This window comes from Pyrus communis, chromosome 5 (genome assembly GCF_963583255.1).
Source record: "Pyrus communis chromosome 5, drPyrComm1.1, whole genome shotgun sequence".
Lineage (NCBI taxonomy): Eukaryota > Viridiplantae > Streptophyta > Magnoliopsida > Rosales > Rosaceae > Pyrus > Pyrus communis.
In genome coordinates this window covers 499,410-518,514 of record NC_084807.1, presented here as the reverse complement: position 1 = coordinate 518,514, position 19,105 = coordinate 499,410, and the positions used below count along the sequence as shown (strand labels likewise).

General features: G+C 38.0%; 5 protein-coding genes across 5 annotated transcripts; 4 read left to right on the top strand and 1 right to left on the bottom strand.

Annotated features, from left to right (window-relative positions):
* The first annotated feature begins 1,038 nt into the window (after nucleotides 1-1,038).
* On the top strand, nucleotides 1,039-1,906 carry LOC137733710 (zinc finger A20 and AN1 domain-containing stress-associated protein 5-like). Its single transcript, XM_068472868.1, has one exon. It carries the CDS (start codon nucleotides 1,191-1,193, stop codon nucleotides 1,686-1,688), a length of 498 nt encoding a protein of 165 aa, XP_068328969.1. The 5' UTR covers nucleotides 1,039-1,190; the 3' UTR covers nucleotides 1,689-1,906.
* Nucleotides 1,907-4,120: 2,214 nt separating this feature from the next.
* LOC137733711 (sm-like protein LSM7) lies at nucleotides 4,121-7,463 on the bottom strand. The gene is made up of 6 exons (XM_068472869.1): nucleotides 7,344-7,463; nucleotides 7,021-7,086; nucleotides 6,852-6,933; nucleotides 6,348-6,419; nucleotides 6,173-6,225; nucleotides 4,121-4,396 (listed from the first exon to the last, which is right to left on the bottom strand). The coding sequence occupies exons 2-6, from the start codon at nucleotides 7,021-7,023 to the stop codon at nucleotides 4,307-4,309; spliced, it is 300 nt and encodes a 99-aa protein (XP_068328970.1). The 5' UTR covers nucleotides 7,024-7,086; nucleotides 7,344-7,463; the 3' UTR covers nucleotides 4,121-4,306.
* A 327-nt stretch (nucleotides 7,464-7,790) lies between these two features.
* Nucleotides 7,791-8,586, top strand: LOC137733490 (uncharacterized mitochondrial protein AtMg00310-like). The gene is made up of 2 exons (XM_068472638.1): nucleotides 7,791-8,073; nucleotides 8,174-8,586. Exons 1-2 carry the CDS (start codon nucleotides 7,791-7,793, stop codon nucleotides 8,584-8,586), a joined length of 696 nt encoding a protein of 231 aa, XP_068328739.1.
* A 2,581-nt stretch (nucleotides 8,587-11,167) lies between these two features.
* On the top strand, nucleotides 11,168-12,631 carry LOC137735032 (large ribosomal subunit protein eL31z-like). Its single transcript, XM_068474391.1, has 2 exons — nucleotides 11,168-11,333; nucleotides 12,216-12,631. The coding sequence occupies exons 1-2, from the start codon at nucleotides 11,245-11,247 to the stop codon at nucleotides 12,496-12,498; spliced, it is 372 nt and encodes a 123-aa protein (XP_068330492.1). The 5' UTR covers nucleotides 11,168-11,244; the 3' UTR covers nucleotides 12,499-12,631.
* Nucleotides 12,632-13,834: 1,203 nt separating this feature from the next.
* Nucleotides 13,835-16,815, top strand: LOC137734908 (protein gamma response 1-like). Its single transcript, XM_068474227.1, has 4 exons — nucleotides 13,835-13,984; nucleotides 14,065-14,160; nucleotides 14,417-15,541; nucleotides 15,985-16,815. Exons 3-4 carry the CDS (start codon nucleotides 14,419-14,421, stop codon nucleotides 16,704-16,706), a joined length of 1,845 nt encoding a protein of 614 aa, XP_068330328.1. The 5' UTR covers nucleotides 13,835-13,984; nucleotides 14,065-14,160; nucleotides 14,417-14,418; the 3' UTR covers nucleotides 16,707-16,815.
* The last annotated feature ends 2,290 nt before the right edge of the window (nucleotides 16,816-19,105 follow it).

Sequence of the window (19,105 nt, the reverse complement as noted above, 5' to 3'; positions counted from 1 at the left end):
GTACGATGTATGATGAATTGACACGATTCATAAATTCTCATATCCTCACCAAAATGATCCGGAGAGGATCTTGTTGGTAGAACAACTAATCCAATGCCAAACAAACACTAGGTATGAGAGTCTACGAATAGTTTTATTTTTGAATCTTTTTAGAAATTTTCACTTAAAGTAATAGGTCTTAACTCGATTTTTGTCAAAAGCGAGTTCCAACAAAATTATTAGGATGATGTTATTAAGATATTGACACACCCAACTTCACCTCTCACACACCTTTATTAATTTTATACTGTTGAATCAAATGAATTAAACAAAATTAATAGACAAAAAATAATAAGGGTATGAGATATTAAAAAAAGTGTATAGATATCACTACTCAATTAGTAAGACAAGTCTTTTGTGAAATTTAGCGCATTTTCCGCACTTTATTATTGATAGTATCTTATATATTAAAAAATTAAAAAATAAAAAAAAAATCAATTATTCCTTTTTTCACTTTAATTTGTTTAAGCAAAATGGTAAGGCTTTTTTGCCACTCTAAGATTTGCATAACTCCTCATTTTGGTCCCTGATATTTGAAATCGATATAATTGGTCCATGAGTTTGTCCACAATTAATTATTTTGGTCATTCTATGAAAAATCTCCATAAAATAAAGATAAAATGATAAAAATGCCCTCAATTTTTGTTAAATTATTTTAGCTATTGTTTATATTATTGAGGGTAATTTTTTCTTTTTGATCCTTATTTAACATAATTTTTCACCCGAATGATCAAAATGATTAATGGTGGACAATCTCAGGAACCTCTAATAGTGATTTCAAATCTCAGATACCAAAGTGAGAAGTTAGACAAATCTCAGGGACTATTTTGGTAAAAAACCAAAAGGTAATAATCAAAGAAAAGCACGAAGGGCATTTCGGTAAAACTGAATGGCAAAATTGTTCTGTACGCGTCTCTCTGAGGCCCATAGTTCTTCATAATATCCCCCTCCCCATTTCTCTGCTCCCATCGCCCGTCCAAACCTCTCCTCTCTCTCTCTAAAAACCACAACTTTTTCTTCCTCTCTCTCTAGAAAAACCACACCCTCTATTTTTCTTTCTTTCCATCCATCTATATCTCCAAAAAAAAACAGAAGGAAAAAAAGAGAGGAGGAGAGAGATCGATCGATCGATCAGAATTTGAGTGAAAAAAATGGCACAGAGAGCCGAGAAGGAAGAGACGGAGTTCAAGGTCCCCGAAACTCTAACGCACTGCGTCAACAACTGCGGCGTCACCGGTAATCCCTCCACCAACAACATGTGCCAGAAGTGCTTCAACGCCGCATCGGCCGCCGCCACCACCTCATCGTCGTCTTCGTCCGCGGCGATTTTGAAGTTCTCTGCAGAGAAAAGTCCGAGATCTACCTCATCCTTCAGCTTCGAGGCCCCGGCCGAGACCTTCCGGAAGACGACGGCGTTGGAGATCGCGAGATCGGACGAATCGCCGAATAGGCGCGTGGTCAATCGGTGCTCCGGATGCCGGAGAAAGGTCGGGTTGACCGGATTCCGGTGCCGGTGCGGCGATCTCTTCTGCTCCGAGCACCGGTACTCCGACCGCCATGTGTGCAGCTACGACTACAAGGCCGCCGGTCGCGAGGCCATCGCGAGAGAAAACCCCGTGGTCAAGGCCGCGAAGATCGTCCGGGTCTGACTTGTTTGATAATTATACATCGATTGAATTTGTAGAAACGGAAACGACTGAAAAAATTTCGGAATTTTCTCGAGAAAATTTGAATAGGTATTTGTGGCTCGATCGGTTCTCATGGCGCCTCTCTCCCGGAGATCATCAGCGTTCGTTTAGACGAAGAGCAAAAGGGAATTTAGAGATGGAGATTGATCGCTTCGTTGATCAAATTCTCTCTGAATTTTTTTTTTTTTTTTAAAACTTTAATTATATTTTTGTGTTCTTATATATATATATTTTTTTTTATTGTCGTGGATTGGAAATGATAAAAATTATTGTGATGATTTACGATATTCGATGTGATTGTTGAATGTTCAGCTTTTTTGTAATTTTAATATATTTTCTTCTCCCTGCAAATTTGAGTGGCAGTTGAATGTACAATCCAGGAAGGGACAGGGTGTTTTTCGTCATTTAATATTCGCAACTGGAAATTCAGTTGCCGATGGTGGGAAGCAGTGGGGTCCGGGGAATTGACACGAGATGAGGTTTTAGAATTATTAATTTTATCGCGATTATTTCAATAGACTTCAATATATCGCATTGGCATGTTGGCGAGAGGGCCTACGCGAAGCTGACGTGTGCGCGGTTTTGACTGTAAAAGCTGTAAAGCGTTGGACGTGAGGTGAAAGGAACATTTGCGTGCGATAATTGCTAGCTGTTTTTAATATAAAGAATTTGTTTGAATCTGATTTTAAAATAACTGAAATTATTTTTAAAAAAAATATTTTTAATTTTTAAAAGCATTCGAAGTGTTTTATGCAGAAAACAAGCTCAAAGTGATGTGTGGAGGGGATCTCGAGGACGACAAGATCAACGGCTGAGGTTGAGCGTTGGTGGGCGCGTAGAATAGAATAAATGACGTGGATGAGTGCGCGTGGCGTGGATGCATATCAATTGAGTTGTGTGGTGGGGCCCATGGTGGGTGTGGGGACCACCTGTTTCGTGACCTTTGAGTGACATGAAAAGTTGTGAGAAAGGTCCATGTATTTTTTTTGTTAATGTGATTCTGTGAATGGGTATGCATGCATAGATGCATGTATCTGACATCGGACGACTCGGGAAGTTGTTGAGTTTTGTCTTCATCGTTTTGTGGGGTTTGGGTTGGTTGGAACCTGGACTTGGAAGCATAGTTCTTAGCTTCTTAGTGGAAAATGGAAATGTAAAGTGAAACTGCTAAAGCTAAATGATTGTCTTGAAGAGGCAGGTTTGCTATGGTTACTTGGAGCGGCAAAAAGACCGATGCTTCACATTATAACAAATTTAGGAACAAATACTCACACTTATTTAGTTTAGTGACTGAAACTTCTAGTAGGTCGAAGTTCAGGAATCATTGCACTATTTTTTCTTTTATTTATTTAATTTATATATATATATATATATATATTTTTTTTATTGTTTTAAACTACTATGACTCTTTTGCACGTTTGCAGAAAGATAATGGGAAAATATGACAAATGTGAAATATGACAAGGAAAATGTTGAAAATGTAATTTAGTAAATAGAGATATAAGGTCAAATTGTAAGCACCAACCTCAACATGCATGGTTGGACTTGGCGGGTACTACACGAAAGCCTGTTCCCCATCAAATAATCCATCATTAAGAGCTAAATTTGACAATAATCCCCCAAATCCTTCAGAAATAAGAAGAAAAAAAAAAGTAAAACTCTTGTCTTTGTGTCGTTGGAGCTTCTTCTGTTTCTTGTTGGGTAAGATAAAGTCTGAAATTCTGGTCTGTCAGTAGCAATAAGTAGCCTCTTGTTTTATAATATGAAGGGGAAAACTTGACAATGATTTAAACTAAATAATCCCAAAAATATTCTGTTAATAATTAACGGTTATGACCCAAAACCCCTTTTTTTTTTCTTTTTTTTTTTTTCAAAGCGAGTATTGATGCTTTATTTTTTATTTATTTTTCATTTTATTATTGTTAGTGCGAAGGGAGAGCTTGAAACTAATACATAATTTAGAAGGAGGAGGAGTTTCGAGCCCGAAATGAATGGATAGAACTCAAACACCTTATCCATTAGGATATTGAACTGTTTAGTGATATTAGAGATGGAGAGGCAACTAACACTTAGAGCTAGTTTGGTAAGGGCAGCGGTAGCGGAGGTGTTAGAGGTCGGGGTTGTGGTTATAGTTGTGATGGCAGTGGTGGGATTGTGGTTATGGTGGTGTTGGTGGCAGTGGCGGCCATGATGATGGTGATGGCTGTGGTTGTTGTGGATACAATGTGGCAATTATGGTTGTGATGGTGGTGGCGGCAACATTTACTCACGATTGCAATGATGGTTGTGATATTGGTGGCGGCAATTATGGTTGTGATGGTGGTGGTGGCAACATTTACTCGAGTTCGATTTTGCAGAAACATACAATAATTCCCATAACAAATTTCTTAATAGATATCTAAAGATAAAACGGAGTTAAAGATGTTAATGTTTTACATTAGTCACTAATCAAATGTGCTATGTAATTTAAAGGCCAAGGCCATAACCACCCTAAAATGTGCATGGTACCACCTCATCACGGTTTCTTATCAGCACTGTCGTGAGAAGAGGGGCGGCACCGGCACGGCAACGTCTCAGTTTTAGGCACCATCTGGCTGGCTAAAAGGGTTGGCGATCTCATCTGTACCATCTGTCGGCGACACAAGCATTACAGCGGTTCCCCTACAAACCTGACACCACAATATTGCACACTCAAAACTTGTTGTACGGTACCTGAGCAAATAACCAATAATATGATACTAAATCCAAAAGAAGGAAACACACACAAGCGCTAATGAATTCCCAAAAGCTATCTTACTTTGCCAAATAGCTAAAAGCTTTGGATAGTTCACCGGGCACAAGCACTTTGCCAAATAGCTAAAGCAGGAACTGAGTTTCTGATTTAGTGGAAAAATGCACATGGAGGATTTATATGGATTGGAAAATTAGTTCCGAGACTCACTTTGAGTGGAAGCTTGTGAAGCTTAAACCGAAAAATACGGCCCCTTCAATGGCAGAAGAAAGTTTGAGCAATTTGCTCAACAAGGAGAAAACAGAATATGCAAAGCAGCTTTTAGCAGCTGATTAAATGATGGATTTGTAACAGAAATTCCACTCACCATACCAAAAGAAGGAAGGACCATAGACAAGTATTTGAGTAAGTTTAATGGACTAGCAGTCTCTGTCGTGGCAAAATTGGCACTTTTATTCTCAAGGACGGTACTAGTTGGACTATTGTCTCAAAAATAGGTTGAAATTTGAAGTTGGCCACTAGATGGGGAAAGGAACTGAGGTACCAGTCAGACAACTCAATTACATCAAGAGACAATATTGAAGCTGAAGTTATGTGTGTCAAAGTGCCCACAGATTCATGTCACATTATGTTATAAAAACCATAGTTGTACGATGACATGATGCATTAAATAAAGCCAACAAGTATTGGTCCGAAGAGTAAACAAGAAGTATACAAGTTTGCATACTCTTAAGATAAGTCACGAACCCCCCAAAGGATCAAATGAATTTTTCACCTTTGAGAAGTTTCAAATTATGAGCAAGCGATGGGTAGTCATGTATGCATCGTCTGAGAGGAATTTAAAGGATAAGCAGCCCTAGAATTGACTGAGCAGAACTTTAACGACATTTGAAAGACTTCAAAGTGCAACTTAGTGATGATTTTGCAGATGAGTTCTCCATTGATAAAATGCAAGAACCATGCCAGAAGATTAAGTTCATCTAACCATGATCTTTTATGCTTAGAAAAGTTAGCATGTTGGTCCCATGCCCAACAGAAAACTTAACACTAAAAAATAAGCTCAGGTTTCGCCTTAGATGCCTCAAAATTCCATGATATGCTATAGAGATAAGAAAAGTACCCAAAAGGCAAACTATATTCAAGAATTAACACAGTTTTTAAGCAAGATTCCAACCCAATTGAACTTGGAAGTTTCTGTGCCTTATTTATATGAAGGGTACTTTGCACACTTGTTTTGATTGTACAGGCGCACTTGTTTTCCTATTCTTCGGAGCAGTACCCTACTGATCATACACGCGGACTTGTTTTCCTAATCTCAGAGCTTTTCCCTATAGTTGGATCAGCTTGGGGGGTATTCCCCCAATTCTAGTCAAATATAGTTGACTAATAAAGCAAGGAGATCCAAGCCATTTTCTTAATATGCTAAGCTTCTCTTGGGTCTGGTGATTATTCTTTCTTTACTAATTTTCCACCTTTTCTTCTAAAAAAAAACTAATTTTCCCCTTAGATTTTCATATCTCCTCTTACTAATATATTCTCACTGCTGTGATCAGATAATCAGAAAGTATAACAACCAGGCATACCATAAATCCTAACAACTTTAGGCATGGTTGAATACTGCTAAACCAGCAGCCAAAATCTCAATGTATACATGAAGTTCCTGCGCTGTATTTTTAAAGATCCTACGACAAAGATATACTAGAAGAATACATACTATGAGGCCAAGGCGCCTGGTCTGATCAGTGGTCTTCAATGGATCATCAGAATCTGCAAAGCAAGGGAAAGATTCTCAAGTCAACTAAGCATTCACTGCTGTAGGAAAGTTCCAAAATCGTGAAGTTTAAACACACACATCGTAAACGGTTTCTGGAATGCTGTGAAACATTTACCTCTTAGAAACTCCACTGCTTCATCTAGGACAAGGTTTAACAACTGGTCATATCCTTTCAGAGTCCCTGTCACTGTAACCAAATTCACAACAGAAAGTCAAATTGTGCGTATAAAATAGGTCATAAGAAAGGTTAAAAAAAAAAAACTCCCATTAATATTTTCCTAACGAGCGCGACATAAATCCTGGTAACATTAGTTTCTCTTCAGTGTCACCACATATCCTGGATCATATCATAACAGATTTACTGTACAACATACAATGGGTGTGGATTTCTACATTCTAAATCTTCGAGGTTGTTTGATTTGGATCTTGAAACCTCCTACTTCGTGTTAGATAGAACCAAAAATTGCTTGAAGTATGACACCCTGCAAGAAAAACACCTAACTAACCCTATCGCTACGGCTAATCAAATAACCAATAACCAACAGCAATGTGCAGATAATCCAGAATCTAAAATTAACCAACTAGAATTCATTTGAAAAATTCGGCAAAGTATAATAACCTTGTCTGCCGCCGGTGAGCTTGACTTGGACACCTTTGTCCACAAACTTGGCCAGGTCCAAAACTGTTTCTTTCCTCCCTGACTGGAACAAAAAAACACAATTTCAAAATATAATCAAAATTTTCAGCTTTTTTTAATTTTTATAAATCTTCGCGGGTTTCAAAATTACCATTTTTCTTCAGCTCCGTTCGGTTCAATTCGCCGATGAAGCTCTCCACTCAAAAGCCCTAAAATGCTAGAAATTTTTGGGGAAAAAAAAACAAAAAGTTAGACAATTGGATGAACCAAATGGGAGTCCATCAAGTGAAAGTTGAGTATAAAAATGTATAAACATTTAATCAAAACCTAGGGTTTCTGAAAACCCCAAAAGAGATCGAGGACTACTTTAAGAAATTGTGTAAGACAAATTACCAGAAAAAATTAACATAAAAAATTATAAGATCTAAAGAGAAATACTGCAGAAGTGACGCATACGAGGGTGAAAGTCAGTACCTTTATCTCTGTGATTTGGAAAATTAGAGAGATATGAGACAGTGAAGAAGATGAGACGCTTTGGCAGCTTAGCAGGAGCTATTAGAGTAGTTCAGGGTTTTGAGTTTTTATTTTTTATTTAATTTAATTTTTATATATACAAAAGGAGGTTTTACCGATCTATCTTTTGTATTTTCCATCATTAATAAAATTGGATATGCATAAATCATACGACCGCGTGAAGTGAGATTTCTTAACGACGGTGATGGTAAGATTGGGGTTCAATAGTAATTGGAGGAATCTCATAATGGGATGTATATCATCGGTGAACTTTGCAATTCTGCTTAATGGTCAGCCTGGCGATAAATTTGCTCATTCCAGAGGTCTTCGTAGGGAGATCCTCTAACCCCGTACTTATTTATGGTGGTGAGTGAGGTTTTTTCTCTACTTATGCAGCATGCAAGTGAGATGAAAGGAATTGAAGGGATACAATTGAACCGCAACGGTCCGGCCATTTCTCATTTATTTTTTGCGGATGATACTCTCATTTTTCTGAAGGCGGAGAAGGATAGTTGCCGAAATCTAGTCCGCTTAATTGATGAGTATTGCTCTGCATCGGGCCAACAAGTTAACTTACATAAGCCAAATGTGTTATTCGGCCGTAATGTTCCTGCATGTTTGGCGAATGAGTTAACATGTATTTTGGGAATGGACAAGGTTGATGACCCATGGGGTGTACCTGGGTGTCCCGGCAATTTGGGGCTGCTAAAAAAAATGTGCCTTGGCTTATGTGAAAGGGCGCCTTTTGGGGAAATTGCAAGGCTGGAAGAAGTCTACTCTATCAACTGCAGGGAAAGAGGTTTTGATCAAGGCGGTGGCACAAGCTATTCCGGAATATCCTATGAACCTTTTCAAATTCCCCATAACTTTCTGCAAGGAGCTTGATGTTATTATAGCTGACTTTTGGTGGGGACAAAAAGAGGGAGAACATAGGATCCATTGGGTCTCCAAAGAGAAACTGTGCCTTTCTAAAGCCAATGGTGGGCTTGGGTTCATAAATTTTGTGGACTTTAATGACGCTCTACTGGCAAAGCAATGCTGGAGATTAATTTCTGAACCGAATTCCAAGTGGGCAGAGGTGCTTAAAGCACGATACTTCCCCAATTGTTCGTTCCTGGATGCAGAAAAAGGTGGCAGAGCGTTGTTGGCTTGGTCTAGCCTATTAGCCGGTAGAGACATATTACTTGGAGGAGCACATTGGTAGATTATGAATGGAAAAGATGTGCGGGTTTGGATCGATAGATGGATTCCTTCTACTCCGTTGGGCCGACCATCGCCGATGGGAAAGGTACAGGTAAGCTGAAATACAAGGGTGAATTCTTTATTAAGTCTGGAGACGGGTGGATGGAACATCGAATTTTTACAACTGTTTGTGTTAGCTGAGGATTATGATGCAATGTTAAAAACTCCGATCAGCGATCCAGAGCTCAGTGACATATTGGTGTGGCCTTTTGAAAATAGGGGAATTTTTTCTGTCAAGTCAAGATAGCATTGGGCGGCCTCGAGGAGACCATCTCATAGAAGCTCGGGTCCATCATCCTTTACATCTATTCCTAGCTCTCTCTAGAAGACTATATGGACCATATAGCCAACACCAAAGGTTCGATGCTTCATGTGGAAAACCTTTCACTTCGCCATTGCAACCCTGGCGAAGTTATTCAAGAGGAGATCAGCGAAATCCCCTATTTGCCCATTGTGTTCTTTACATGAGGAGTCGGTGGATCACTTATTCCTTCTGTGCACGTGGGTTGAATTAGTTTTGGTTTGGGGGTGCTCTTAATTTAAAAATTAACCGTGCTCTAATCACTACCTGGGCAGAATGGCTAATTGACATTTCTAGGATAAATGAGAGTTCTAAGTCAGAGGTTACAACGAGGCTCTCCTATATTGGCAAATTTGGAAAGCTCGTTGCAATGCGTTGTTTAATCATGTTCTGGTTAACCCAAGACAAGTAGTCATCTCAATTGCCAACATGGCTGGAACTTTCAATGAAGCTGCTTGCCCACTGCGTTGCATCTCTCGGCTCAGTTCCCCTAGTGTTGTTGAGGTCCATTGGTCTCCGCCTTGTCCTAAGTTTATCAAAATCAATGTTGATGCCAGTTGGAGACCAAGTTTGCAGGATGGCTTTGCAGGTGTGGTTGTGCGGGATATGGAAGGAAACTTTATGGTAGCTTGTCGATACTTCATCAAAGCATTTAATGTAGCGGTGGCGGATCCATGAATGCAAATTGGGTATCTCCCGAGGATGGAACTCGGTTATCATCGAATCTGATTCGATGGAATCCATTGCCAGCCTCAAGAATACTTCAACTCTTGGCAGCTGGGAAACCTTCCCCATTCTTATGAAATGTAAAAGACCGGGGGATAATTTCCAAACTTGTCGCTGGTCTTGGGTTCTAAGATTGGCCAATCGTACAGCGAACTTCATTACGTTGAGACAATGTAGGGAGATGTGTGATGTTATGTGGGTCGATCGACCTCCATCTTCCTTAGTTCATGTTCTTTGTAATGATGGACTCCCATGTCCTCCATAAACACCCCGGTAGTGTGAGTGGTGACATTTTTTAGCATTGGATGCAACGTCATTGCTCCTTGGACCACTCACACTACTTTCTGCTTTTGCTAGTTCTCAACTGTTTGCCTTGTTGTAGGATCTCTGTATTTCTCTTTGGCTTTTTTACCCTAGTTTTATGGATTCCCGTTTCCAAAAAAAAGAAAAAGAAAAAATTACTTTAGGACAAGGATCTCTCCGGAAGGATTCGGTGATCAATTAATCATGTTCGTTTATCATACATTGTGCGGTTAATTTTCGTTAGATACTATTTATATTTTATTTAAAATAATTTATAACTGCACAATATATGATAAACAAACACAATTGATTTATCCTACGAATCCCTACAAAAAAGAATCCTATTTTATCACTTTACATTTGCAATAAAAAAATTCCGTAAAATATTTATCACGTGGACTACACATGAGTCATTTAAAAAAAAACTTGAACTCTAACATAAAGAAAGAAAGTAACTATTTATAAAGTTTAACTGTAATTGACTAAAATTAAAATTCATAAGAAAAGTCTATAAATTGACTAAGACCTCTTTTAAATATTATTTTCTAAATAATTTAGCTAAATCACACAATTGCCAAAAAAGAAAAAATAAAAATAGAAAGGGTACTAAAAAAGGTTAGGAGTTGGAAGACTGCATAATTTAGTATTGAACTCAGAACAAATATGTTGTCTTCTCATGTTACAATATGAGGATTTATTACTACCAAAAAATTTATTCAAACCCAGAATTATATTGTGGTATTTAGACCAACAAAACAACCGCTCACATGTTTAATTTTTCGTATAACATTCTCAAAATTGGTTTAAGAACAAAGAAAACTAATGAAAAGGGCTTGAAAATTTTGAGTTTTAACGACAAAGACAAAATAAAGGGTAAAGTAAATAGTACTAGGATTGACTTTTTAGTGTAAAATATAATTTTTCGTTAAAATAAATAGTACAAAAGCTTTTCGTTAAAATTTTCTAAAAAAATATCGTCACATTAACATTCCCTTCATTTTAAGTTGTTATCCTAAATATGGGCTGCGGTGTTTAGTTGGGTCTGGCCCAGTTTTTCCAAAACAAACCCAATTAAAGAATTGAAAGCAACCAGAAAGACAAAATTAACCTTGCATATTTTTCATAATAGTCAGGACAGTGGTGTAGTTTAGTGGAAAACATAAGGGCATTTAATGAAATGTCCATCAGTACATGATCGCCCTATCGCTAAAGCCCTAGGGCTCATTGAGCAGCCGACGGAGAGCGAGTTCATTGCAGCAGGGAGGAGGAGGTGAGCTCAGAGCTTTAACAATGGCGGAGAAGGGCCGCGGCAAGGGAAGAAAGGAGGAGGTCGTCACCAGAGAGTACACTATCAACCTCCACAAACGCTTGCATGGATGGTAAGCCCTCAGAATTTTACTGGTGTTTTGTTCTTGGTTTAGATCTTAGTTTAAGGAGGTTAAATTGATTTTGATCTTTGTTTTTTAATGGTTTTATTTTGTGGGGTGTTTGAGCTAAAAGTGATGAATTAATTGTTTTATTGATTGCATTTTTTAATTTATTGGGTCATGGATCAAAATCTAAGCTTTGGAGTGAGATAATTAGGGTTTTTAGCAGCTTGATCATATATAGCTTCTTTCATTTCCTGAATCATTGGAGAATTCCTTTGCAATGACAGTTTTATGTTTACTAGGGTATTGATTAGTTGCTTGTCAAGAATGCGAGATTTTCATTGTGCCCGGAACACAGGGCGGTATGCCATATAAGTGGAGGGAAGGTTTTTTTTTCAAGTTTTCATGACTTATGGCATATGTGCCCGTGGCCGGGCACACTGAAAAATCTCTCCACAAGAACATTGTTGATGGTTTGTTCTTAGTAGAAAGTGAATTGTTGATTTGCCAACATTCTTTTATGTCCTCCTAGCCTCTCATTGTTAGAGTTATTGGCGGCTTAAATTGAAGGGTTTTGTGGGCAAAATGTGCCTTGCTTGTTAAATATTGATTACATTCTTGATTTTCGACGTTGCCCAATTGGACACGAGGTGTAGTGGAGTATTAAGTTATGATGCACTGGTGAGAAGCCTGACCGTTTAGTGATTTAGAAGACTGAACGGTTACTATTTTCAGAAAGCTTCATTGAATAAAAATATATGGTTCTCCGAATTGCGTTGCAGGCTCCATTTCTGCAGCAGTATTTCTTTATATGTTTTCGCAAAGTTCGGCATTAGGTGGGCTATTTGCTTATCACACTGTTAATTATCCGTTGTCTTAATTCCCATACAGCACATTTAAGAAGAAGGCACCAAATGCGATAAAGGAAATCAGGAAGTTTGCTCAGAAGGCTATGGGAACCCCCGATGTCAGAGTGGATGTTAAGCTCAACAAGCACATATGGAGCCGTGGCATTCGGAGTGTGCCAAGAAGGGTACGCATCCGCATTGCACGGATGAGAAATGATGATGAAGATGCCAAGGAAGAGTTTTACTCGCTAGTCGCTGTCACGGAGGTCCCTCCAGAGGGATTTAGTGGTTTGGGCACCAAGGTGATCGATGAAGAAGAAAGCTGAACTCCGTTTAAACCCCCGTTTTTGTTCTAGTTAGGTGATCCCAATTTCGGTTGTACTTTTGTTTAATTGAGGATGTGTGGCCTGGTTTTTTCTGTCCTTGGAACTTCTAAATCAGAGTTTTTGAATGGTTTAATTAGTGTTTTGTCGCCTTTAGTATATCTCTTGTCACGGGATATGCCCCGGGAAACATTCTAGAATTTACCGGGGAGATTCAAAAGGTACACCTTGAAGGTGACCCAAAAGACTCTTCCAAGCTGTCCAACTTACGATTCAAATTCCTTTTGGCTAACGAGGGTTAGCTGATCAAGTTATGGTAAAGCCATGATTTTTTTTGAGTGCATATCTAAAGTTTACCCAAGTTGACTAGAGCTCTGCTCTCCACTCTCTACACCCAAATTCGAATTCTTGGTGAATCATTTCTAGTCCACTCTAGTTTTTAAAATTACTTTTAATATGTATTGTTTAAACGTGGCAAGCTTTCATTGTAATGTTCTTTTAATTGGATCTAGCTTACCAAGTAGTCTGGCAAATTTTTGTTTTTTTTTTTTTTTAGAAAATGATATTATCTATACTAAGAGGTGAGGTAGTGGGCTAAGCCTTACTGGGCTAGCCATAAGAAATGTGGTTCAAATTTACCTTTAGCGAGAATTGAACCTAATACATTTCACTTACAAGTAAAGAGAAATATCACTAGACTGTAATATTAAGTAGCAAATTTTGACATTTTAAAGAAGGGTAGTGCTAGGGAGACTAAAATTTTAAACCAAATGATATGTTACCAATAAGAAACAAGCACGTTAATTGACACTTAATTAATAATCCAATCATCTACAATTACATCATTTAGTTTTAAAATTTTTGATCCCTAAGCATTACTCTCTACAATCTTCACCGTTCGATTCTTATATTTAATTTTCAACGTTCAATTTTTTTTAATTCAATCTTTACTGTTTATTTTCCGATCGACTCAATAATCACGCAATATTTTTTAATCCTCTAAAAGAAAAAGAAAAAAGAAAACTAATGAAAATGGTTTGAAAACTTTGAGTTTTAACGATAAAGACAAAATAAAGGGTAAAGTGAATAGTACCAAGATTTATTTTTTAGTGTAAAAATATGATTTTTCGTTAAAATGAACAGTACTGCAGATTTTTTATTAAAACTCTCAAAAAAAAACAAAAAAAAAAAGGGGAAAAAAAACACTTTCTTTACGACATAACTCTTTTTTTTCACTGTTTTACTCTGCAGCGCCGAGAAATTGTGCCCGCGAAGTTTCTTTTAAAACAACAACGTCCTGCCAGTCCTCCTGCCCAAAAATAATAACAAAACTCGCGGCCAAACATGCCCGCTCAAACCCCAGAAGTTGCACAGCCACTCACCAACATTCACTGGCAGACACAGAGAGAGAGAGCTCGCGAACGATCATCAGGATGCCGTTAATCTTCTGCATCGTACTCTCCTACGGATAGAGCTAACTTCCACTGAGGTAATTTCTCTCTCTTTCTCTCTCTCTCTCTCACTCTTTTACTTTTGCGATTTTTATAATTCATTTTTGTTGCAAATTAGGGATTTCAGAGAGGGGAAGTGGAATTGTGAGTTCTTAATTTTGAATTCGGCATTTGGAAGGGCCAAGATCCACACTCACTGCGACCAAACAGAACCGTAATGTTTCAAACTGCTGATTGTATATATTTATTCATTTGAATCTCGAGCTATGTTAGTTCCTCGCAGTTTTTCGAGCTTTATGTGAAATTAATTGAATTTTCTTTGCTTGATTAGTGTGGATATTAGGCATTGTGCTTTCTGCTTTTTGGAGATTGTTTGTCACTTGCAATAAGAGATTTTATATTTTTCGATTTTAGCTATGGCTGCTTGTTTTGCTTATTTTTGGTTTTTGTTTGTTATGTAAAAAATTCAGAGATGGACTCTCTCAAAGTAGGTTGTGACCCCATTGACAGTGAATTGGATGGTGTGGACTATGTCTCTGGGCTTAGTACTTTACTCGTTGCCACGATTCAGGAAGCCAAAGACAGGATTTCTCAGATTGAATACGTTTTCTGCAACCAGCTTTACACATATTTCCAATCTAAGTCTAAAAGCTTCCAGAAATTCGAAAACCAATGGAAAGAGAAAGAAAATGATCTCTTATGTCGAATTGAAACACTTAGAGTTGAAAAGCAACAAACCCTTGAAGAGAACCGCTTACTCAAGCTTGACAAGGGAAATCCATCCAAGGAACAGGAAGAGAAGGTGAACCAACTACTCGCCGAACTGAAAGGTGTGCAGTTCAAAGGTAATGAGCTTGAGCGAATGCTTAAGCAGAAGTCTACGGAAGTAGATAAGGGAATGGAATTGGAGAGTAAGTTGCTCGGAGTGATTCAATCCAAAGACGCTGTCATTATGGATAAGGAAAAACAACTGAAAGAGAGTGAAGAAAGTAGAAACATGCTTCTTGCTAAATTAAGTGATCTTGAAAATAGAGTTGATGAACTCCAAGAGGAGCTCGGGGAAAAGATTAACCAAGTAGCCAAACGAAATGAGCTTGAAGAGAATTTATTTCAAAAAGTTGAGCATCAGTCTTCTGAGATCATGAATAAAGAAAAGCTTTTGAATGATCAAGAAGAAGAGAAAAAACTTCTCAGGGCCAAATTGGAAATTTTGGAAGAAAATGTTAGTCAACTCCAAAAGGAGCTCCTTACAAAGAACAATGAAGTGGAGGGTTATCTGAGGGAGAAAAAACAGTTTCTAGCCAAAGTAACTAGTTTAGAGGAAAAAGTTGATGAACTAGGCATGGCTGGCGAAGTGGCCAAAAGACGGGATTCATGTGAAAAGTTACATCAACAGATTGAATCAATGACCTCGGGTTTACAGGCTGAGAGGAAGAAGTACACAGATCTTATTGGTGCTTACAAAAACCTGAAATCTCAGCACAAGTATCTCCGCACAAAGCTTGGTCTTACAAGGGAGAATATGCTACCCCAGAATAAGTTGGAAGATAGAAGTGATTTGTTGAGATACGATCAAAATCCATCAACTTCACATGGTATGATGCTCTTTCTGTTTTGTTCTTTCCATCTTTATTAGTCTTTTGAAAATGAAATATAAATACTCCAAGGGAAAATGTGTGTTAGTACAAACTACAAACTTATGATGATCTGCCAAATGTTGTTTTACAGGATAATTTTGGGTCCACTGATTTTCGTCTGTTACCTTTCAATTGAAGTTGTTGTAAGAAATATGTATTACTGGAATTTATGGTTCTTCCAATTATAGCTTTACTAGATGATATTGGGATGGCTGATCTTGTATGTTACTAATTGAAGTCCGTGTGGTATCTTTTACTTTTAAAAACATTTTCGATTCCTAAGTTTATAGTAATAGGGGAATAGCACACATGCACGTAGCTTTAGCTTGTGGTTCGGTTTTCCATTGGGATTTCATTTCCTGGCACCCTTGTTTGATTGATTCATCTATTGCAAATTGTAGATCTTGTCGAGAAAAATCAGAATGCTTCTGCGTCAACTTTATGCACAAAAAAAGTCAGGAATGAAATCAGTTGTAACAATAACTTGGAGGAGGATGTGAAAGGAGGCAAGCCAATTCAAGCAGCTAGTCCTATCTCTTCTACTTCCTTCTTCCCCATTGCACAAAAATGCCCTCCCACCTCAAAATCTGCCCCAGTAGCTGGGAGAAAACGGCCTGCTTCCAGCTGGGTGGATACTAGGAGGCGTCAAGGCCAAGATGGGCCCGACCCACACGATGATTTTCTTGATACCCCACTTGAGTACATCAGAGGAAACTTGAATAAAGCCACAAAGGAACAAGTTCCTGATCGTCCAGTTCCAGTTCCAGCTCCAAATGACATGAATCTAGATAGCTCAGATGATGAAACACAGGATGTTAACGCTGTAGTTAGGCCACAGAAGCAGCAGATGCCAGCTCCAGTGGCCGGTAAAAATGGTTTCAAGTTTGTAGAACCTGTAAGAAAGAAAGCTGAGCGGGAAAATTTGAAAGGAGTTGAATGCAAGCAGTGCAAAAAGTTCTATGACGCTGTCCTTCCCAATGAAGGCGGTGGTAAGGACACCGATAATAATAAGCAAAATTTTCGCTGTGAGCACCATGAAGGTGTTTCTCGTCATCGGTATAGGTATGCTCCCCCTCTTACTCCAGAAGGGTTTTGGAATATTGGATTTGAATCTGAAATGTGATATTGAGAAAATTTTGGTTCATTTTTTCTTTTCGTAGATCATTGATTTGTAGTCATATTTAATTTCATATAAAAAAGGTCCAAAAAACTCTTTTCCTAGAAATTTGTCAACCTTACAAACAGTAGTTTCATAATTTGACATCCTCTTGTAATATCCTTTATTACAGGGCACAGTATTTAAATTTTAATTTCTGAATTTGGAAATGTAAAATCATCTGCTAAGTATTTTAGGTTGAGAACAGAACACTATGGAATTTCCTTGGTTTTGAAAAGCTTATTTGATATCTTTACGTACTAAACGTCTTGATCTACTTACTTGTCAAGCAATTCTCGGTTGCCTTTGAACATGCTTATATTTACCTCATGTATTACTTATGAGGCTGTCATTAGCATTGCTTGCTGTTTAGTGTGTGCCTTTTGATATAGCTTTGAAAATGCATAATCATGCGTATAATTAGGTTAAATGAGTCCTCCACAATTAGAACCCTGAGCGCGTTTGCTGCAACACCAGTTTCTCTTCTTTGCTGTAGTAGACATTTTGTCAAGTTCAGAACGGGTTGTTAGGACTCACCCGTAGTATAAATAATTTAAGAAAAACTAGAGTCAAATTGCATGCATGACTAAGTGTCGAGAGAGGGTCGGAGAGTAAATTAGGTTTCGTGTTAAGTCTATAGTTCGCTAAGGATGGTAAAAATATCCATGGGTTTGGATAACCACAGTTACCCGCTCATTTAAAGTTCACGGTTACGGTTATGGGTAACCGTTTAGACGAACAAACGGTTATGGGTATAACCGTTTATCCATGAAATTTAAATGGGCGGTTATGGGTATTACTTGCGGTTATAACGGGTGTCCATCAATTATGGGTATTACCCGCGGTTATAACGGGTATTCATTCACCCATTTAATTTAATATATGTAAAATTTAAAAAATAAATAAAAACCCTAAATTTTCAGTCTCTTCGCCAGACTCAGAGCTTCAAACACCCAGCTCATCTCTCTCTCCTTGCCGTGCTTTGTCTGTGGTAGTAAGCTTTTATGCCAAACCATGTTAATCTCTGATGTATCGTTTTCACCTACGATGGTAATATTTAGTACTTTGTTAAAATTTGCTTCTGTTTACGCATAGAAGGACACCAAATCAAATGCAGGAAAGAACACAAATGAGTCAGTTCCATTGTCCTTTCTACTTTTAGTAGTCTAACTTGTAGCACTCGCATTCGTCTCCTTAGTTGCTGGTTTAGGTACTCACTGTATATTACATGATGTGGTTGTGCATTGGATCGGATCTTATTGGCGATAATGGTAATGCAGAAGAGTATGTATACATACATAAATACGCATACGATCCTATAATATATATCTGATTTTTAAACTTTGTAATTACTTGAAAATAATGTTTTAGATACGAAGTACTAATCGGAGCAAGTCTTGATGTATGAAAATAAGTGTTATGAACTTAATCGGAGCAAGTCTTGATGTATGCTAAAATGTATTTATAAAGGTGTTTAATTGTCAGAAAATGAAAATTATGACAAAATTTTCTTTTGTAATTTTTAAGTTGTTAAAAAAAAGGCATGTAGATAGGTGAAAAATGGATAAATGGTAAATAAAGGATAAACGGGTTCAAACATGGATAAATGGGTAAATAGCCTTGTTCTAGTATAAGTGCATTTGGGGATGGTATGTTTAGTGTTGTGTAATCTAAGTAATGTGGATATGGAACGTTTATAATTAAATAGGTAAACGATTATGGTTAAATGAGTATACAGTTATGAGTATGGTTAACCGTTTATAAACGGTTATAGTTATGAGTATAACTGTTTATGTAATTATCCAACAGGTAAACGGTTATGCGGGTATGAACATAAATGATTATGGGTAAATAACCACGATTAGCCGCCCGTCGTTACCCATCCCTAAGTCTGTTGTACATTTATGAAGAAGCATGGGATGAGGAAGACGTCCCCGTATCCGTATTAAACAAAGCTTGATTGGTTTTACAGACTGTCTGTGCTGCTCTCTATTGAATTCTTGGGACCCAAATTCCTTTCAGCTATCCAATTTTGGCCTCTGTGAATCCAGACTGGCCTTGTGACTCTTGTCCCCCAGTGGGGTATGGGGTGGGTGTATTTGGCGTCAACCCGCGCATCTTAGTAAAACCATTCTCGTCTTTGCCGCCGTGCTCTGGGAGTTAACTGTGTCTGTCTGCACTGTGAAATCTTGGGGTACTGTCAGTCTGTCACTATTTTAGTGAGTAAATTCAACAGGAAAGTGGGCCGCAAATAGTTAAGAGGAAGAGCAAGTAGTCTGGACATGCATATGTGCGTGTATTTATTTGCCGTGTGAGATCCTTGACCTAAATGGTGGCAACTTAATGCTTCGGAACTACCATCCTCA

What these genes read in the sequence shown, in the direction of transcription:
- LOC137735032 (XM_068474391.1), top strand. Translation starts at nt 11,245, where the DNA reads ATGGCGGAGAAGGGCCGCGGCAAGGGAAGAAAGGAGGAGGTCGTCACC. An exon ending in CACAAACGCTTGCATGGATG is followed by an intron (nt 11,334 to 12,215) that starts GTAAGCCCTCAG and finishes ATTCCCATACAG; the next exon opens with CACATTTAAGAAGAAGGCAC.
- LOC137733710 (XM_068472868.1), top strand. Translation starts at nt 1,191, where the DNA reads ATGGCACAGAGAGCCGAGAAGGAAGAGACGGAGTTCAAGGTCCCCGAA.
- LOC137733711 (XM_068472869.1), bottom strand. An exon ending in GCTCACCGGCGGCAGACAAG is followed by an intron (nt 6,420 to 6,851) that starts GTTATTATACTT and finishes ATTTGGTTACAG; the next exon opens with TGACAGGGACTCTGAAAGGA. An exon ending in AGCAGTGGAGTTTCTAAGAG is followed by an intron (nt 6,226 to 6,347) that starts GTAAATGTTTCA and finishes CTTGCTTTGCAG; the next exon opens with ATTCTGATGATCCATTGAAG.
- LOC137733490 (XM_068472638.1), top strand. Translation starts at nt 7,791, where the DNA reads ATGAAAGGAATTGAAGGGATACAATTGAACCGCAACGGTCCGGCCATT. An exon ending in GGGTGTACCTGGGTGTCCCG is followed by an intron (nt 8,074 to 8,173) that starts GCAATTTGGGGC and finishes TATCAACTGCAG; the next exon opens with GGAAAGAGGTTTTGATCAAG.
- LOC137734908 (XM_068474227.1), top strand. Translation starts at nt 14,419, where the DNA reads ATGGACTCTCTCAAAGTAGGTTGTGACCCCATTGACAGTGAATTGGAT. An exon ending in AAATCCATCAACTTCACATG is followed by an intron (nt 15,542 to 15,984) that starts GTATGATGCTCT and finishes TGCAAATTGTAG; the next exon opens with ATCTTGTCGAGAAAAATCAG.